The sequence below is a fragment of the Mustela nivalis genome (genome assembly GCF_964662115.1).
Source record: "Mustela nivalis genome assembly, chromosome: 3".
In the NCBI taxonomy this organism is placed as follows: Eukaryota; Metazoa; Chordata; class Mammalia; order Carnivora; family Mustelidae; genus Mustela; species Mustela nivalis.
This window is the reverse complement of record NC_139022.1, coordinates 154,055,123-154,075,085: the sequence shown is the minus strand read 5'-3', so window position 1 is coordinate 154,075,085 and position 19,963 is coordinate 154,055,123. Positions and strand designations below refer to the sequence as shown.

The window sequence follows — 19,963 nt, the reverse complement described above, 5'->3', positions numbered from 1 at the left end:
GCATCCTACACTGCTCAAGGGGTAGCTGCATTGAAAAATCCTCCCCAGGCTGGCTCCTGGCCAAGCCAGCTATGGTGCTGTGATAGATTAGTGATGTCTGCCCGGACACCGGACACCGGGAGTCAGAAGCAACAACGCGCACACATACCAACCACTCACCATCTCCCTCCTCATTTGAAATCCAATTGTAAGCCATGAAGGAGGTACCAAAACAAACAAACAAACAAACAAACAAACAAAAAAAAAAAAACAGATGAATATTTATCTGATACTTAGGATGGGAAAGAACTTTGTAAGCATCAAAAGAATGAAAGAAATCACAAAGAAAACCAAACATTTCAACAAAGGCATAAAATATCTGAGGATCAAAAAATACTCAAAATAAAAAGAGCAGGGAAAATATTTTTCACAAATAAAACAAAGGTATCACATAGTTTTTTATGAGACTCTCTTCTGAATTATTAGGAAAAATACTAATGATCCAGTAGAAAAATGAGACATGATATCTCCCAGAGAGAAGTTTCTTAAGGAAGAATTTTACCTATCCATAAGCCAGCTGAAATCTTCAGTAAGAGATTCTCTCAGGTGGTTACTACAAGCCCTGGCACATGGGGGGTACTTAATCCTGATCACTAGCTGGTCTCAGGGGAACCAGCAATCAGTGTGGAACAGATGAGCATCAGCCCGTGAAAGGGGGCTTTGGCATCCCTGCTCCCCTACATTCCAAATCGTGCTTTATAGGATCATGCTTCGTGGAAGTCCAGGCAGCTTTACGGTTGGTCAGAAGAACCACTGTGAGCCAGAGTTTCTTGAGAAAAGACATGAAGGCCATCTCCTACACCATCATCCCACTCCGCAGCCAAGAAGTCTCATCGCTGAGACACAGTGGCTTCCAGGCTCCACAACAGAGGCCAGCGCTCACTGAGCCCTTTATCCTCTCCGACTCACACAGAAATGCAACCGAGTAAGGACCACGTGCATTTTACAGATGAAAACAAGGAGGCTCGGCGAGGTCACAGAGCTGCACCCTGACAAGATTCACCCCTAGATCCATGTGACATCGAAGCCTGGATTCTCCAACCACCACCATCAACACACACACGCACACACACGGAGCTCTTAGCATCAGGATGCCTCTGGAAGATGGCCGAGCACTCCGGGCCCGGCCCTGAGCAGTGGCTAAGCCGTCAGAGGGAGCAGAGAGGCTCCAGTCCCTGCCTCTCTCTCCTCCACCCCACAACCAAGGGATGTGCTTCCTGATGTTCCTGCTGCCAACTGGAGACCAAGCCCCTCGGCCTCTCCTGTGGGTAACCATTTCTGTCATTCCTGGGGCTCCCCTTAGGCAAAGAGGAACTCCTCGGGCACTGCCGGAGCTGTTTAAAGAACCCCTGCGTCAGAGGGGAGAACACAGATCTGCAGAGCTCATCCTCAGGACTCCCAGCGGAGGCGAGGCCCAGAGCCCTGCAGGAAACAGCAACATCCGCGAGAACCTTCAGCTGCCAGAACAGTTTGAGACACAGTCACCACCGATTTCTGAGTAACAATTACAAACTTGTTAAAAATTATAACGACAGCAGCTTACAGGTCTCACATGTCCAATTTCACGTCCTAAAACACGTGCAGCTTTTCCCATTCCTTACAACAACCCTATGCCCTGAGAGTGGTTTTTATGAGCTCAATTTCCTGGTAGTGATTCACGAATAAATGATGTGTGCTCATGTTCAAGGTTAGTGAGGGACTGGGATGCTTGGTGTTCCAAATGTTGAAAATCCCCAGAGATCTGACGGGAAGGGCACTGGTGCCAAAAGCCAAAATCAGGGAAAACAGGCGGGCAGGGCACTGCCTTGGGAAAAAGACCAGCAGAGCACCTGGTCAGAGCCACAGAGATGCCCCGTGGTCTGGCTGGTAGGGGACTCATGGTCCACCCCGACAGGGTTTGTAGCCTTTGGCCCCCGATGTCTAGACCAGCATGTCTGATTTCTACCAGAGCACAGCTGCTGTAAGATACCCTGATGATTTCTGCTAAATTCTCAGGTCTCTGGTAAGTTCTCTTTGTTTTTAACTGACCTGAGACCTAATAAAATGGGTTTTAATAACAATAATAAATTTGAAATAACAACTGACATGCATTAAGCATTTAATATGTTGTATGTGTTTTGGCTTTTTTAATCCCCCCCCAAACCCTTACTGATGAAAAACCCCAGGCACAGAGAGTTAAGTAATTTGCCCCAGGTCTTCTTTTGTAATGAATAAATGACAAACTCGTGATGAAGGGCCACACTAACAGTCTAGATTAGTGGTTCCCAAAGCTGTAGCCTGGATCAGAATCTTCCAGAGGGCCAGTTTGGACTCACACACTGGGTCCCACTCCCAGAGTTTCTGAATTTCTAGCAAGTTCCCAGGTGATGTTGATGCTGCTGGTCTGGCAACCACACTTTGAGAACCAGTGGTCTAGACAGGGGGTCAGCAAATTTGATGAAAGGGCCACAGCAGCAAATATTTTATGTTTTGTGGATCAAGAGGCAAAATCAAGGCTATTAAATAGGTGCTCATATAACCATTGTAAATGTAACTATTTAAAAATATAAAATCCATTCTTAGCTCTCAGGCCCTAATAAAACAGATGGCAGGCAAATATGCTGTGTGGTCAAGACTCTAATTTCTGGTCTTGGGCCACCTTTCCCCCCCACCTCACACAGTTTTCCTGTTTCTCTTGAGGTCTCAGCTGCCTAATGGCCAAGTCAGAAAAGTAAACCTTGACTTCTTTGGAGACATGTCTCCAAAGGTAAAAGAAACAAAAGCGAAAATTAACTTTGGGGACTTCATCAAGATCAAAAGCTTCTGCACAGCAAAGGAAACAGTTCACAAGACAAAGAGGCAACCCACAGGATGGAACAAGATATTTGCAAATGACAATACAGACAAAGAACTGATATCCAAGATCCATAAAGAACTCCTCAAACTCAACACTCAAAAAACAGATAATCACATAAAAAAATGGGCACAAGACATGAACAGACACTTCTCCAAGGAAGACATACAAATGGCTAACAGACACATGAAAAAATGTTCGTCATCATTAATCATCAGGGAGATTCAAATCAAAACCACATTGAGATACCACCTTATACCAGTTAAAATGGCAAAAATTAGCAAGACAGTAAACAACAAATGTTGGAGAGGATGTGGAGAAAGAGGAACCCTCTTACACTCTTACTGTTGATGGGAATGCAAGTTAGTGCAGCCATTTTGGAAAACAGTGTGGAGATTCCTCAAGAAATTAAAAATAGAGCTACCTTATGACCCTGCAATTGCACTACTGGGTATTTACCCCCAAAGATAAAGATGTAGCAAAAAGAGGGGCCATCTCTACCCCAATGTTCATAGCAGCAATGGCCACAATCACCAAACTGTGGAAAGAGCCAAGATGTCCTTCAACAGACAAATGGATAAAGAAGATATATATACATATATACAATGTATACATATATACAATGGAGTATGATGCCTCCATCAGTAAGGATGAATACCCAACTTTTCTATCAACATGGATGGGACTGGAGATTATGCTGAGTGAAACAAGTCAAGCAGAGAGAGTCAATTACCATATGGTTTCACTTACTTGTGGACCATAAGGAATAACACGGAGGAGATGGGGAGATAGAAGTGAGTTGGGGGAAATCGGAGGGGGAGACAAACCATGAGAGACTGTGGACTCTGAGAAACAAACTGCGGGTTTTAGAGGAGAGGAGGGTGGGAGGTTGATCAGCCTGGTGGTGGATATTATGGAGGGCACGTATTGCATGGAGCACTGGGTGTGGTGCATAAACAATGAATCCTGGAACACTGAAAAAATAAAATTAAATTAAAAAAAAAAAAGTGCACCTCAGCTTCAGCTGTTGAGTGTTTGACCAACGTCCAGCACAGGCCAGAGAATAGCAGTGACCGTGGGAGCAACGTCATTAAGGGGAAAACTTCCTCTGCAGCTGGCCCCAAGCCTCAGACACTCATGGGCATCCTAGTCACCATGGATTTGGAATGTCCCATGTAGATGTCTGCAAACTGATCATTTGTTTGATTTTTCCAGGGACAGATGACATTGAAAATTCTCTATTTAGTGTCATTTTCTTTGGAAGTAGAGGATTCTCGTAGCTTTTCAAAAACAGTACAATGATAAGAAAGACATCCACATTAGTGTCATCGCCTTTAAAAGTACATAATTCTTTGCATATTTTAGATAACCCCAAAGTGAAAGATCTGGTCCTAAGGTTATTCTGTATTTATAAGGAGTTATCGGTCAGAGGGTTTCATGTTCTGAATTATGTTCAGGGGCTTCCAATTTTTTAAGCATCTACTTTTGTCCCCAGTGATTTAAAAACAGGGCAAGAAACCACAAGCCTCCTGCAGAGACCAACCTCTCCATTTGGCCCCAGGCTGTTCACAAAATGAGTGGTGTGCTGGAGATAGTCCAGTCACAACACTCGACCACTGTCGGGATTTCGATGATGACCCTGAGTGGTCCATGCACTCCCACAGCTCTCAGAGATGGGTCAGGAATTCCCTGACTCATTCCAGTTATAGAAGACATGACTCAGAACCGGTCTCTACACTGGGTCTGCTGGGAATAGGAAGGTAAGCATTACTACTTCTCATAGCATGCCTGGAGAGTTCTGCAAAATGCATAAATCCAGCTTTCAAGGTCTCCAGCAGGGTCTAAATAGGCTGGCAGCGTGTTCCCTGTAGTGCAGTCCATATGAAGGTTTAAATGCGTTTTCACTGTGACAGCGTCCTACACTGCGCTCCACAGCACCAGAACTAAAAAGCTGACACCACACCCCACGCCAGTGTGTGCCCCTCTACTTCCTGGGGAAAAAAAAAAAAACAAAACCAAGATGGAGGCAACAACAGAGAAGGAGAGTATTAGTCACTGCATTCAAGCACCCACACTTTCTTTGTGATTAGTGAGAACCCAGCAGAGCTAGTTCTCAGTGTTTTGCAATCTGTCACACATGGACTCCTGATGCTGGGAAGTGGGGAGCTGTGGCGGAAAGCTCCCTGGGGGATCAGAGGAACAGGCCTCTCCAGGACGGTTCCACAGGGTGGTGACTGCAAAATCCTGTCCATTCCTCTACCCCAAAGGTCCGTGATCCCTTATTCAAAACCCTTGGGGCCAGATGGGCTGGAATTCAAAATGTTGCCATTTTAAACATACTCTGGAAAACAAAATGGCCGTTAGTTGGGGAGAGATAGAAGAGAGTAGCTGTTTAATGGGTGTAGAGTTTCCATTTTACAAGATGAAGCATTCCAGACACCGGTTGCAGAGCACTGTGAGTATAAGTAACACTACTGGACCGTACACTCGGAAAAGGCCAAGACAGTAAATTTTATGCTACATGTATTTTGCCACAGTTAAAAAATAATAACTTGGGTCACACACTCTGTATTAGTGGAACAACACTATAGGGTCTAGGGGAGCACCCTGAAACAAAACATGTGGATTCTTCCACAACAAACTGTGCACCTAGTCTCACTAAGATGAATGCAAATTATAAGCAGCCTCATACCAATGCGGGTTGCACTGTGCCACCAAACGAAGTCGCTAACCACTAAACTACTTTTGGTTTTCAAGGGTCTCTGGAATTTGGACTTGTCACTCAGGAACTGTGAGCTTGTAGTTCTCACTGATTCCACCCTACCCCATCTTAATATGAAATTTTTATTATCCACAATTTACACATAACAAAATAGAAATAAGAAGTCACAGAGTAGGAAAAGAGTCCCCTGCCCAAGTCCCCTGCCAGCTAGTTGGAAATTTTTTTTTTTTAAGATTTTATTTATTTGACAGACAGAGATCACAAGTAGACAGAGAAGCAGGCAGAGAGAGGAGGAAGCAGGCTCCCCGCTGCGCAGAGAGCCCGATGCAGAGCTCGATCCCAGGACCCTGGGATCATGACATGAGCCGAAGGCAGAGGCTTTAACCCACTGAGCCACCCGGGCGCCCCACTAGTTGGAATTTAATCGGCCTCATGCTACTGCTGAGCCCGGTTCCCCTGGGCACAGATGTGATCGACAAGTCACAGAATCCTAAAGAAGTCCCCTGAAATGTGAAGACAGAATCCCAGAGATCTCAGCCTGGGTCCGTGCTAGTGGAAGGTGCGTGAGATGGAGCCATCTGGGGGTTTCGATAACGGCCTTTCCCCCGGGACGGCCATGACTGTTCTCACAAGCCCGATTCATGTCATCCTCTGAGCCAGAATCATGAGCAGGAAAAACCACTGTGTCCCCAGAGACTATCCCTCGATTTTTTTTTTTTTTTTCCATTACTGAAGTACAGAATACCCGCAGTCAGTTGGCTTTTGTCCCCCTGCCCCTCGACACTAATCGTCTGCCTTCAACTGGGACTATTCCCCCGAAACAGAAGGTGTGCAAATGAAGGCGATTCTCTCAGCCGGGCACGTCTGCGTAGTCCGAGGGGAAACAGCGCCATTGGGATCTGAAGCCTGACAGGACTGGCCAGATACAAGGCCTCGGGCTCTCCTCCTCGCGGCTGTCTGAGGTCGGCTGCTCTGTCTTGGGGTGAGAAGCGGCTCTTAGCTGCCAATACTCTATGGATCTGTCTTCGTACCAGACCCGCGCCCACAGCTGCCTGTCTCCCTGCCACCGACCGGCCGCAGGGCCCTGGGGAAGCCACCGTGAGTCAGGTGTCCCGTCAGGGCGCTGGCTGGCCGGGGGAGGACAGAGCCATCTGCAGGAGCTCAGCGCGCATGGATGCCCCCCGGAGAAAGCTCTGGTGTCCCTGAGGAGCTGGTGGAAAGGGCTGACTCGGGCTAAAGATCTGGTGAGGGGAGGGAAGGGGCAGAGGGGGGTTCCTAGAACACAGGCCCTCCGTCCCCTCCTGTGGAAACAGCGGCAGGATCCCCTCAGAAGCGCGGGGCCGCAGTGCTGGGACTGGCTCTATTCTTAGCACAGGCTCTGCGCAAGGGGAAGGGTTCTTCTGCGCGCGTGGGCGCTCCCTCGGCTAAATTAAACAAAGAACTCCTCTGTTGACTAGGAGAATGCACTGGAATTTCAACTAGGTCTATTTAATGGGAATGGAAAGAACTTCCATAAATCCTGAGTCATCGCAGCTGAGCAAGCTGTCTGCCTCCTGGAGCCAACGGTGTGCAACATGTGTGTTTAAACACACACCTACACACCACCCACCCACACACATGTACACATACCACACACACACCACACATAAACATACACCTATACCACACACATACCATGTATGTAAACACATGTACACACACTACACAAACACACACCACACATAAACACACAGCTATACCCCCCCACACCATACATGTAAACACATGTGTACATACTACACACACAACACACATAAACACACACCTACATCATACATACACCCACATGTAAACACATGTACACATACTACACAAACACACACCACACATAAACACACACCTATACCACACACACTCCATATATACTACACAAATACACAGCCTACATACATACATACCTACACACCACACATGTAAACACATGTATACACATACTACACACACACACACACACACACACACACCCCTCAGGTTAAATTTAGCTAAAACATGAAGTCCTGAACCTAGAATAACAATCCCACTGTTTCTGACATCACTTAAATATATGTGGAGTCTCTTTAATCAACCATCACATTTCAAGAGAAGTGTATATGTGTGTATGTGTGGGTGGGTGTGTGTGTGTGTGAGAGAGAGAGAGAGAGAGACACGGAAGCTGGATAAGTAGGCCCTCTAATCACATTCTCCCTCTCTCTCCAAGACGTTAAGGACCTTGGGCCTGAATTCAGTTTCCGGACTGCCCCTTCCTCATGCTGACACACCAGACGCATCCACTAAATCAGGGCTTTCAGCTTCAGAGCCCCAGAAACAGCAGCCCCCATGGGCCTCCCTCGGCAGCAGCCTGTGCTCCAAAGCTTTAGGCTTGGCAGGTTGGGATGGGGCAAGTGCGTAAAGAAGGCAGAAGGCCTAGAAGGAGAGTGGCCCTCAGAAGCCCTGCCCTGCAGACACTAGAGAGATGGGTCACTCTCACCAGTGGGAGACCCTGGTGTATACAAACCCACTTGATGGATTTTTTAAAAATGTTTTCTTATTATTTTTTTCCTTCTTTTTAAAATTATTTTTAAAATTAACATATAATGTATTATTTGTTTCAGGGGTACAGGTCTGTGATTCTTCAGTCTTACACAACACATAGTTCTCACCACAACACATACACAGTGTGTGTGTGTGTGTGTGTGTGTGTGTGTGCCACATCTTCTTTATCCATTCATCTGTTGATGGACATTTAGGTTCTTTCCATTGTTTAGCAACTGTGGACACTGCTGCTATGAACATTGGGGTGCAGATGCCCTTTCAGATCACTACATTTGTATTTTTACCGTAAATACCCAGGAGTGCAACTGCTAAGTTGTAGGGTAGCTCTATTTTCAACTTTTTGAGGAACCTCCATACTGTTTTCCAGAGTGGCCACACCAGCTTGCATTCCCACAAACAATGTCGGAGGGTTCCCCTTTCTCCACATCCTCCCCAACACCTGTCATTTCCTGACTTGTAAATCTTAGCCATTCTGACTGGTGTGAGGTGGCATCTCATTGAGGTTTTGATTTGTATTTCCCTGATGATGAGTGATGTGGAGCGCTTATTAATGTGTCTGCTGGCCATCTGGATGTCTTCTTTGCAGAAATGTCTGTTCATGTCTTCCGCTCATTTCTTTTCTTTTTTTTTTTAATATTTTAACATCTTTAATAGCACTTAAAAAAATTTTTTTTAATTTATTTTCAGCGTAACAGTATTCATTGTCTTTGCACCACACCCAGTGCTCCATGCAATCCGTGCCCTCTCCAATACCCACCACTTGGTTCCCCCGACCTCCCACTCCCCGCCCCTTCAAAACCCTCAGATTGTTTTTCAGAGTCCATAGTCTCTCATGGTTCACCTCCCCTTCCAATTTCCCTCAACTCCCTTCTCCTCTCTAACTCCCCTTGTCCTCCATGCTATTTGTTATGCTCCACAAATAAGTGAAACCATATGATAATTGACTCTCTCTGCTTGACTTACTTCACTCAGCATAATCTCTTCCAGTCCCATCGCATTTCCTGATTGGATTATTTGTTCTTTGGGTGTTGAGATTGATAAGTTCTTTACAGATTTTGGATACTAGCCCTTTATCTGATATGTCCTTTGCAAATATCTTTTCCCATTATATTGGCTGTCTTTTGGTTTCATTGACTGTTTCTTTTACTGTACAAATTCTGATCTTGATGAATTCCCCAAAATGAATGAAGTTCATTTTTTCTCTTGCTTCTCTTGCCTTTGGCAATGTTTCTAGGAAGAATATGCTAAGGCTGCGGTAGAAGACGTTGCTGCCTGTGTTCTCCTCAAGGATTTTGATGAATTCCTGTCTCACATTGAGGTCTTTCATCCATTTTGAGTCTATTTTTGTGTGTGGTATAAGGAAATGGTCCAGTTTTCATTCTTCTGCATGTGGCTGTCCAATTTTCCCAACACCATTTGTTGAAGAGACTGTGTTTTTTCCATTAGACATTCTTTCCCGCTTTGTCAAAGATTAGTTGACCATAGTGTTGAGGGGCCAATTCTGGGCTCTCTATTCTGTTCCACTGTTTTTGTGCCAGGACCATACTGTCTTGATGATTACAGCTCTGTAACAGAGCTTGAAGTCCAGAATTGTGATGCTGCCAACTTTAGTTTTCTTTTTCAACATTCTTCTGGCTATTCGGGGTATTTTCCTGTTCTATACAAATTTTAGGATTATTTGTTCCATTTCTTTGAAAAAAGTTGATGGTATTTTGATAGGGATTGCATTAAACTTGTAGATTGCTTTAGGTAGCATAGACATTTTCACAAAATTTGTTCTTCCAATCCATGAGCATGGAACATTTTTCCATTTCTTTGTGTCTTCCTCAATTTCTTTCATGAGTACTTAATAGTTTTCTGAGTACAGATTCTTTGCCTCTTTGGTTAGGTTTATTCCTATGTATCTTATGGTTTGGGGTGCAATTGTAAATGGGATTGGCTCCTTAATTTTTCTTTCTTCTGTCTTACTGTTGGTATATAGAAATGCAAATGATTTCTGTGCATTGGTTTTATATCCTGACACTTTACTAAATTCCTGTGTGAGTTCTAGCAGTTTTACAATGGAGTCTTTTGAGTTTTCCATATAAAGTATCATATCCGCTGCAGCAGTCTTGGGAGTACCATTAATATGTGTCAGATTCACTTTAATTTTTTGCCAGCAAAGCAACTGTAAACCCAGGGCCGTGATTTGTATAGTGCAAGACAAAAAGAAAACATAGGGTCCTGGGCAGGGGCAGAGAAGTCAGTCTTTCCTTTATAGCCCATGACCTCAAGCTACCCGGGGAGATGACCCCATGGGATTACAAATACCACATCAGGAGAAGTTCAGTACCTGAATGGGAAGTGGATAAGCGGTCCCTTTCCAGTCATCTACCAAATGCCAGCTTAGGATGGAGAGGACTGTTGCCGTGCCTCATCCCAAGACACTGTAGGACACTCACTCTTGAACCTCCTCCTGTGCATGCAGACTCCCCCAGGGGCGGAAGACAGCCATGGAAGCAGGCCTCCCCACATTGGTGTGCCCTGGTCACTGCCCAGACAGGCTCACGTGGCAGTGTAGTCAGAGTAGAAAGTAAAGCTGGCTGAGAACCCATCCTGGGAAGGCAGAGAGGTGGCCAGAGGCAAGAACATGTAGGGGCTGAGGCTCCAGGCCCACAGCACATGCTACATTGTCTGATTAGTCTTCACTTGCAAAGCACAAGAGATAAAGATAAAATCATTAAGAATTTCAAGATGGCTACCATGGAGTGCCGCTCTTCTGAGCATGAACCTGTGTGGCCACACCAGTCACACACCTTATAGCCAGTCCCGACTACACTTTATTGTTGTGTGTACAGTCTTCTGTTCTTCATGCAGCATAACCAACTCCTCACAGCTTGAAATAACTAGAGGATCGCCATGCAGGTAAGCTAACACATCATTGCTCTTATTAATCTGCTAGGGCCACCAGAACAAAGTACCACGGGCTGAGTAGCTTAAACAGCAGAAATTTATTTCCTCACAATCCTGAAGGCTAGAAGTTCAAGATCAGGGTGTTAGCAACCTGCTTTCTTTCTGAGGACTCTCTTCTGGGCTTGAAGATGACCATCCTCCCCCTATGTCTTCACATGGTCTTGGCTGTATGTATCTGTGTCCAAATACCCTCTTCTTCTAATGACACCATATTTAATTAGGGCCCACCTTAATGATCATATTTTAATTCATTTACCTCTTTAAAGATCCTATCTCCAAATGTAGTTACGTTCTGAGGTACCAAGACTTAGAACTTCAACAATGGAATTTCGGGGGATACAATATAATCCCTAACAGATACCATTCCTTAAATGCTGATGTTCCATAGAAATGATCTCAAGGAAAATGGCTCCATAAGAATTTATAACCAGTCTATGGCTTCTCTCAGACAGACCTTCTTTAACGCTCCTGATCATACTGGGATTCTCTTCTATACACTCTTATGGCATTTGTCACAATGCTCATGTGTGCTATTTTTACAATTTTTGTTAAACTCTTTTCCTTCAAACTTGTAAGTCCATGAGGGCAGAGTCCAACCTGCCATGTTCAGAGCTGTGTCACTTAGTATCCAGCCCATAGAAACAGCAAATTAATATATCCCGGAGGGAGAAAGGTCAACCAATGGCACACACACTCATGTAAATTAAATTCTGGAACTTTCTAAGCTTTGGCTTATTGGCCCAGAAAATACCCTAGGGATCCACTTTTCTGCCTTTGGAGGAGAGAATTTGAAGCTTAAAATGCACTCATAATTTCCTCAAATATTTTATTTCAAATCTAACAAGTAAACTTCCTTCCCCATAGAGAAAATTTCATGGTTATTTATGAGACTTCCAGCTGCTACACTGAAATGGGACTATATGGGGGTGGGAATGTTTGTTTCCACAAACACTGACATTAATCAAGCAGTGAAACAAATACATAGTTAACATTAGCTGCTTCCCAGGGAACATATTTGCTTTCCCTCAGTGACTCAGAGCACTCTTGGTATGCTTGGACCCCCAGCCTTGGTGAGGTTAAATGTTTGCTCACACCTGCAGGACCCTTTTGGAAGTACACATCATTCACTCATTCAGTGGACAAACATTTATCAACAAACTATGAGGATCAGACACTGGGCTCAATATTTAGGATACAAGTATCCTTGGTACAAAGATGAGTCTAGTGCTGGAAACGGACTACAAGTTCTACAGGATTATCATGAATGAAGCTACGTTCATTCATTTACTCACTCATTCACTCAACATTTACTAGGTGCTTACTATGGCAGGCTCTGTGCCGGGCAGTGGGGATACATCAGAGAACAAAAGTGAGGTAGTGTGTGCCTTCAGGGTATCTACATTCTAGTTGGGGGAAGACAGACAATAACGAATACATAGGTGAGTGACATCAAGTGATGACAAATGCTCTGAAAATAGAGAAAGTAGGATATAGAGTTTACACAGTGACGGAAAGACTCCTATGTTAGATGGTGATCAGAAAGTCTTCTCTGATTGTGTGAATCTGAGCAGTGACCTGAGCAATGGGAGAGAATAAGCCATGAAGAAATGGCGGGGGCAAGGGAGAGAGGGCGCATGTTCCAGTGGAGGGAACAGTAAGTGCATAAGCCCTGAGGTGAGCCCATCTGAAGGAACATCTACGGGGCAGGGAAGGAGAGGGAGGTGGGGAGGCAGGAAGGTAGAAGACTCCAGGGACCACATCAAAACGCAGGGTGACCTTTCAGAACTCATCAGTCCTCCTAGGGCCAACCATGTAAGGGGAGAAGACTCACAAGGAAGCAGCTTTTGAAAGGATACCTGAAATCTGCCTCCAGGAGCAGCTGAGAATTGTCCTCCCAACTCTCCACAGGAAGCTGAAAATCCTTGTGTCAGATGCAAATGACGGCTCAGCCCTCTTATCTTCCAAGGTACTTGCTCTTCTGTGCCTCTCCCTGGAGAGCTCCCCTCTCCTGCCTGCCTTAGGCTCCCACGCCTCACTGTCTCTATATTCCTGCCTCGGTCAGTGATCTGTTCGCCCCTGCATCCCCAGTTCCTAGAACGGTGCCTGGTGGAGCTTGCCGAGGGAATGAACGTCACTTGCTTTCTCTTACCCATCCACCCTCTTTTATTCTAAAATCAAAATCTGAAGTAGTCACTTTCAGCTACAACCTTGGGCCAAGAGTCCCAACCACAGCCACGTTTTGTCTTATGCAAACTTCTCTTCAATGTTCAGGCATCAGCATGTCTACTAAATTTCTTTAGGCAAGTCTGGGTATTCTCAGAAGTTAAACGTGTTCCATATAGCTAAATACAAGCTTGTAATAAGTTGCCAAATGCATCAGAGATGGTCCAGAAACTCAGTACTTCCAAGTTCAGCATTTCTGATTCCACCCCTAGCTGGGAACTCTCTCAGATCTTGGAGACAAGCTTGTGAATGAACAGACATGATTCTCAGCTCCGTTAAGCTTACAGTGCAGAGAAGGACACAGACAGATTTTCATCATATGATAGAGCCTGACATAGGGGAAGCTGGTGTTAAGAGTCAGAGGAGAGACATCTAATGCAGATTGAGCCAAGAAGGTTTTCTAAAGGAAGCTATGCGTAAGTCCTAAAAAGCAAAACAAAACAAAAAAAAAGAAATAAAAAACAAAAAAACAGAAGTAATTCAGTAAAGCTTCTGGGGAAAACAGGTTTCAGACAGAAGGAACCTAAACACAAGGGCTAAGGAAAAGCAAGGCTTTTTTGAGGAATAAAAACTAGTTCAGAAAGGCAAATGCTATGTTTGGAATGATAAGCTCCAAATAGATATGATATGTTCAGAACGTGGGAGCCTATGGCCCTGAATTGATGATGGAAAAGGCAAAGAGCTGTCAAGTAGTGAGGAAATGCGAGGCGGGGAGTCCGTGGTGAGGCCTGGCTCATGAGGAAAGGCTTCTGACCGGATCCAGGAGTCTCTCAGAGCTACCAAGCCGCTGCAGCACAGAGACAACGGGTGCTTTGAGTCCCTATGGTCTTGGTCTTAGATTTTACTAAGCAAACAAAAGAAACGGGTTGCCAATTTCTCTTTCCGCACATTTACGCATTATGTATTTCCCCAAATTCTCCCCAACAGTCCTCTCATCCCTCTCATGGGTAAAAGCTTGAACCGCTTCACCCATCTTCCCACCAGTTCTGAAAGCCAGTAATCAAAACCAACAGGCCATCTCACTAAGAGGAAAAAAAGGACAGAATAACAATTAAAATGTTAACTACCTCACAGCAAAGTCAGGTATGGATCACTGTGGAGTGGCTATAATCATAAGGCAATCAGGTAATCCGGAATTTCACGACAAGTCTCAGGCAGACTCTACTCAGAAAGTTTGCTGTTGGGGCGGCTGGGTGGTTCAGTGGGTTAAGCATCTGCCTTCAGCTTAGGTCATGATCTCAGGGTCCTGGGATCGAGTCCCACATTGGGCTCTCTGCTCTGCGGGGTGCCTGCTTCCACCTTCCCCTCTCTCTCCCTGCCTGTCTGCCTCCTTGTGATCTCTCTCTGTCAGATAAATAGTCTTTAAAAAAAAAAAAGAAAGTTTGTTGTTAACCAAAACAAACAAACAACTTGTGTGCTTTAGAACCAGTATAGAGTATGGCAGTGATTTAGAATTAACTAAGTGGATTTCCATAAAATCAGAACCATTCACCCTGCACTTACTACATTGATTAGTGATCTGATATGCTGATTATTCTAATGAGCTATTGTTAATGGTATAACATTTAAAACATTTGTTAGTATTTGGTAATGTCTGTGCGTGCCATTTAAAAGACAACTCACAAATTTCCAAATGACTTCCATAAGAAATCTTGCTCAAGACTGATTTCTCCGTGTTAAGCCCCGAATAAGCATCAAAAAGGGAAGAAATCTTCAGAGTCCAAAAATAGAAAAAAGAAAAACAAATATAAGTAAGGAGAAATTTGGTGAGAAAAGCAAAAGATGGACCGTGATGATCTTTTCTAGGTGTCCCCTTGACTAGGCTGCTGTCCCCCATACTCCATCAAACACTGATCTGGGTGTTGCTGTGAAAAGGTGTCTCACAGATGTAAATTAAAGTCCTTTATCTGTTGGCTTTAGAAAAGCCAAAGTAAAGAGAATTATTCTTGATAATCTGTAGGCCTGATTTAATCAACTAAAAGACCTTAAGAATAGAGCTGAGACTTTCTAGGAAAACTCTGCCTTGGACAGCTGCTTTAGCCCAGGCCTGACACCAGCAACCTGCCTTTCCTGATGGCCTGTCCTGGATTTGGGGTTTGCTAGCCAGCCCCCACTACTGTGGTAACCAATTTCCTGCAATAAATATCCTCATTAGATCTCCTACTGGTTCTGCTTCTCTAGCTGAACCCTGATTGATACACACAGCTAGTTGCAGACGTGAGATATCTGCTGCTCACTTTTGCTCTGGAGGAAAAAAAGACAAGTTGAAAAGTCAGATCAGAGACTAAGTGAAAAAGCGAACCAGAAAATGAAGAAATGAGTAAGCAAACCTAAAGCTGGTTCTCTGGGATTCCACTCTAGGTAGAACTATTCATGGAGAATCTATCACCATAAGCCATAGATCTGGGGCTCAACTCCCTAACAAAGAGGTTGAAGTTCAACATTAAGCATAGAGCGGTAGCACTTCATGTCCACTAGAGCGGCCAAATTTAAAAGTGAGGACAGCATGTATTGGACAGAATATGGAACAGTGGGAACTCTCACTCACTGCACTTGAACATCAACTATGGAAAATAAGTGGCATCATCCAGTCAAGCCAGATGTAAATATCCTAGGAGATATGCATTCTACTACTTGGTATATATGTAGGATAACCCTATGGACTTGAATCCTAAGAAACATTTTCAAGAAGAGTCTTTACAACATAATATATAATAGCTCCAAACTGGAAGCACTACAGATCTACTCACAGGAGGTTGGACAAGTGAAAGATTCACATAATGGAATACAGTTACAGCAGGGAAAATGAATGAATTACAGCTACTTGTCCTTGGGCAAACGTAAGGCAGAGTGACAAAAAGCCCAATACATGCATTAAGATTTCATCTCCCTTCATGGTCTTATCATATACTGATAAAATCTGGACCAGATCCCTACTTACCCATGTCCTATATCCAGGCTGTCAGCTCTGAAGACCAAGAATTATATCATATTCACATATGAACCCATAAAACCTAGGAGAGTACCAGCCATAAAGAATATACCCAATAGATAATTGCTAAATGAATAAATTTTGAACTCAAAAATGCATGTCAGGAACCAGATCCCATGTTCCTAGCCTAGAGTCCTAATGTACGAAATCTCAAACTCTGATCTTACCTGCCGAGATCCCTTTCTGCCACAGACAAACTGGTAGCCAGGTAGCATCTGATCCGACTGGTGTTAATTCCCCCTCCCTAGCTTCCTAAAACCATAGTTCCCCTTGATACTTCCATCTAATAGCCACTCAAGTCCCAGTCTATGTTCCTGATAAAAAAACAAAAGCCTGAGATAAAGGAAATTGCCAACGTCAATAAAATGAATTTCTTGAGAGTTTAATCAAATGAACTTTCAGACCATAATAATAAGGGACCCACTGTGAAACTCCTGGCCACCTTTCTATATGCGAGATCAACATAAGTAAAGGGACACATTTTAGAGGAAAGTAATTCACACATTTTCCTTCCTGAACAACTAGAGCTTTTTTAAAGGACATCTTTTTTCAATACCAAAGGTGTTCCAGCTTTAAACATAACAAAGACAGAATATTTTACACAAGTAAATAGGATCTTTCTTGATATAATCACAGTAATTCAACTTTGCAACACCAGCTGACCTAAGTATAAAGTGTACCTTAATGCTGGCTAATGACATGGACACTGTCAGTTAATTCCATCATTTCTGCAGGGTAACGTGGTCTAAGAACAATGCAATTACCTTGTTTAGCAAGACCAAGTCCATTTCAATATACCAAGATTTGTAAAATCCAAAGGTCACGTATATTTTAAGAATATTCACAAGCACATTAGATTATTCTTGAATCTCTATCTATCATTTAGGTATTAAATCATGTTTACTGTCCATGGAACAGAGATGGTCACAAATGATGGACACTTGTCAACTTCTAGAAAATGCACACTTCCTTTTTCTTTCTATCAATGTTATATAGAGGAGAGGCTAGTATACTTTAGTCTCATCTATTTGGTTATCAATCACTCTTCGTTTCATTCCGGTGATTTACTAAACTTCTCCTTTTCACATTACACTATGATACATACTGTTTGGGAAGGGACCTACCTTAATGGGGCTTTCAAGACAGCTGATAAAATAAGATTTATATATTCAAAGAAGACATAAAGATAACCATGAGGGAGTATAAAGCCCAAGATATAACAGAACCTTGACATCTAAGCTTGACCATATTCTGAACACCTCCCACCTTCATGGTTTTGAAAGTTCACTCCCTTCTCTGAGTCACACTGCTTCTTTGGTGAAAAAAAATGGGCTGCATTATGGCACCTTAAGTGTCCTTCCAACAGAGCTATCTATTCAATTCTGATATTGTGAAGATTTAAGCAAGTTTAAGACAGGATTTTTTAGAAGATATGTGTAGAGAAATTCACAATGCAAAGACTGTTCCAAATGGGATTAATCAGAGAAGTTTCCAAAGAAATGGTAAGTCTTAGGGTTGGTGGAGAATGAATAAGAAAATGGTATGACAAGCACTAAGGCTGAGGTATGGTATGTGACCTAATGGGGACATGACATTCATAAACCCTACTTTTTCCTACCCATCCCTTTTGCCTTTAAGATGAAATATATGCCATTCTCAGTTCATTATTAATCAAGTCTACCTCAAAGAGAAGGTGTTCACGTTGGGTACATGAGGAATAACCTAACTTATTCCATAGCACAACTGTGGCTAGGGAAGCAATTCTCTGGCCAAGTTCACTCACCGCCCTAGTAACATGCTCTGCCATACTGATGACCCAGTGATCTCAAAAAGAGTGAATCACACAAAGTTTTATCCCATCATCCACTGTGTAACAGGAATTGGGAAATTCTTCAAGTGATTAGATTGGAGCCCTAAAATTTCACATAGAGACTAAGTTGGTAACTTAATCAATCAGACCATCCAGAAGAAGAATCTCTTCCCTTCTCTTAGCTTTTGCTATAAGGAGAATTAGACAGTCTGTTATCTAATTCAGGATGAAATTGAAACAGCTTCCTAAAGTTAAGGAATGTAACCAGCTGTCCATTTTTGTGTACAGGAAACATTACAGACTCAAAATTTCTTCTTGTTTACATACTCTGCTAAGATCACAGAAGAAACTCCCAGGAAAGTTACCATCTATCCCAGGGTCTGGGTGAAGTCTATAAAGAAATGACTTGTACCCTTATTCTTTCCTTCTCCTGCTTGCAAAATTCTGAGTCCTCTCAAATCTTTATTAGAATCCGTCTAGATTAGCAAATCTATTTTCCCACGGAGGTCCATGAAACCCAAATCCTTAAGACATAGAAATAATATTATGGATTCCTTTTGTTAACTGTCCCCCAGCCCATTATTTTTTTTTTCCTCTGAAGAAAGGAGAAACTGTACCATATTTAAGAAAATGTCTCAATTTCCAGTGGTCCTTTATGCATAGATTATTATAGCATACGAATCAGAGAGAATATGGGAATTGCAAGGAAATAACTTGGGTCAATTCACCTCTGAAAACTACCTGAAACTATTTGGTACAAGGCAGACCTGTCTGCAATCCAATTCAGATCCCTCTTGAGTCGAGGGGCAGGGAACATATGTCAGTGAACTACAAACAAAAGGCAGCCAAAAGAAGCTTTGCTGAATTCATCACCTGATAAAGTGTTGATAATTCTTTCAGTTTCTCTTCGCACATCAGCATCATCACACCTTGAAATCTGCCTTTCATGTGCGGATATGACAAGCAGTTTGGTAATAGTCCACCCTAAAGTATTATAATTTTGCTAATAGTGAAACTCATTGTCTTTAGTTTAGACTATCATCTTCTAAGGAATTCAAAGAGTTTAAAGAACAAACAATTCATCATGATGAATATCATCAATTAATGTGGCAAAGATGTGGGTGATGCCTTTTCCCCTTCCCATTAAGAACATGAAGAGACTGGCATATAGATTATTCCTACAAGGGCACATACTCTGTGGCAACAGAAAGGGGGAAGAGATAACAGATGTGAGTAAGAGCAGGTCATGTTGTAGCAGAACAATAATGGAACAAAACAGACTGTACAACGAGGTGAGGAGATTCAAGTCACAATACCCTTTAATCCACAGGTTGGTTCCTCCTTCTCTGGAGGTCTCTGCCTCGGCTTCCTGTAAATGATGTGTGGGTGGTATTCTCCTTCAGCCAGTGGATGCTTTTTGACAGGCTCAATGAAGAAGTCTCCATGGGGTAGATGGAAAAACCCAGTCTGTAAATATACAGAATACAAAGGTCTACTTGAATCCATTCCATATCTATGCGGAGAAAATTAGTAAAGTGCAAAGTACATAGATCATGATAATCCCTTAAAACCCGTAATACCAGTGCTTTCAGAATCTTCCATCTTATCTCACAGAAAAGCTACACATAAATAAGTTAATGAGATGTCTTTGTAGTCACAGTTATTCAGTGTTTGGGGGTCATGGATTCCGCTGAGGCTCCAATGAAAAAAGGGTACCTATACACATGTATCCAAAACATGGCATGCAATGTTGCAAGTTCATTGCCCTGCCTTTAAAACCCACTGCTGTGAATCTTAAATTAAGAACCAATGCTTCCCAGT

General features: G+C 43.2%; 1 protein-coding gene across 3 annotated transcripts in view; it reads right to left on the bottom strand.

Moving 5' to 3' along the window:
• Window positions 1–19,963, bottom strand: part of ADAMTS12 (ADAM metallopeptidase with thrombospondin type 1 motif 12) — a 292,155-nt gene that overhangs the window by 165,153 nt on the left and 107,039 nt on the right. For all 3 annotated transcript variants that reach the window (XM_082724445.1, XM_082724446.1, XM_082724447.1), the window contains one exon: window positions 19,459–19,609. In XM_082724445.1, coding sequence (XP_082580571.1) covers window positions 19,459–19,609 — 151 coding nt within the window. The remainder of the gene's footprint in view (window positions 1–19,458; window positions 19,610–19,963) is intronic.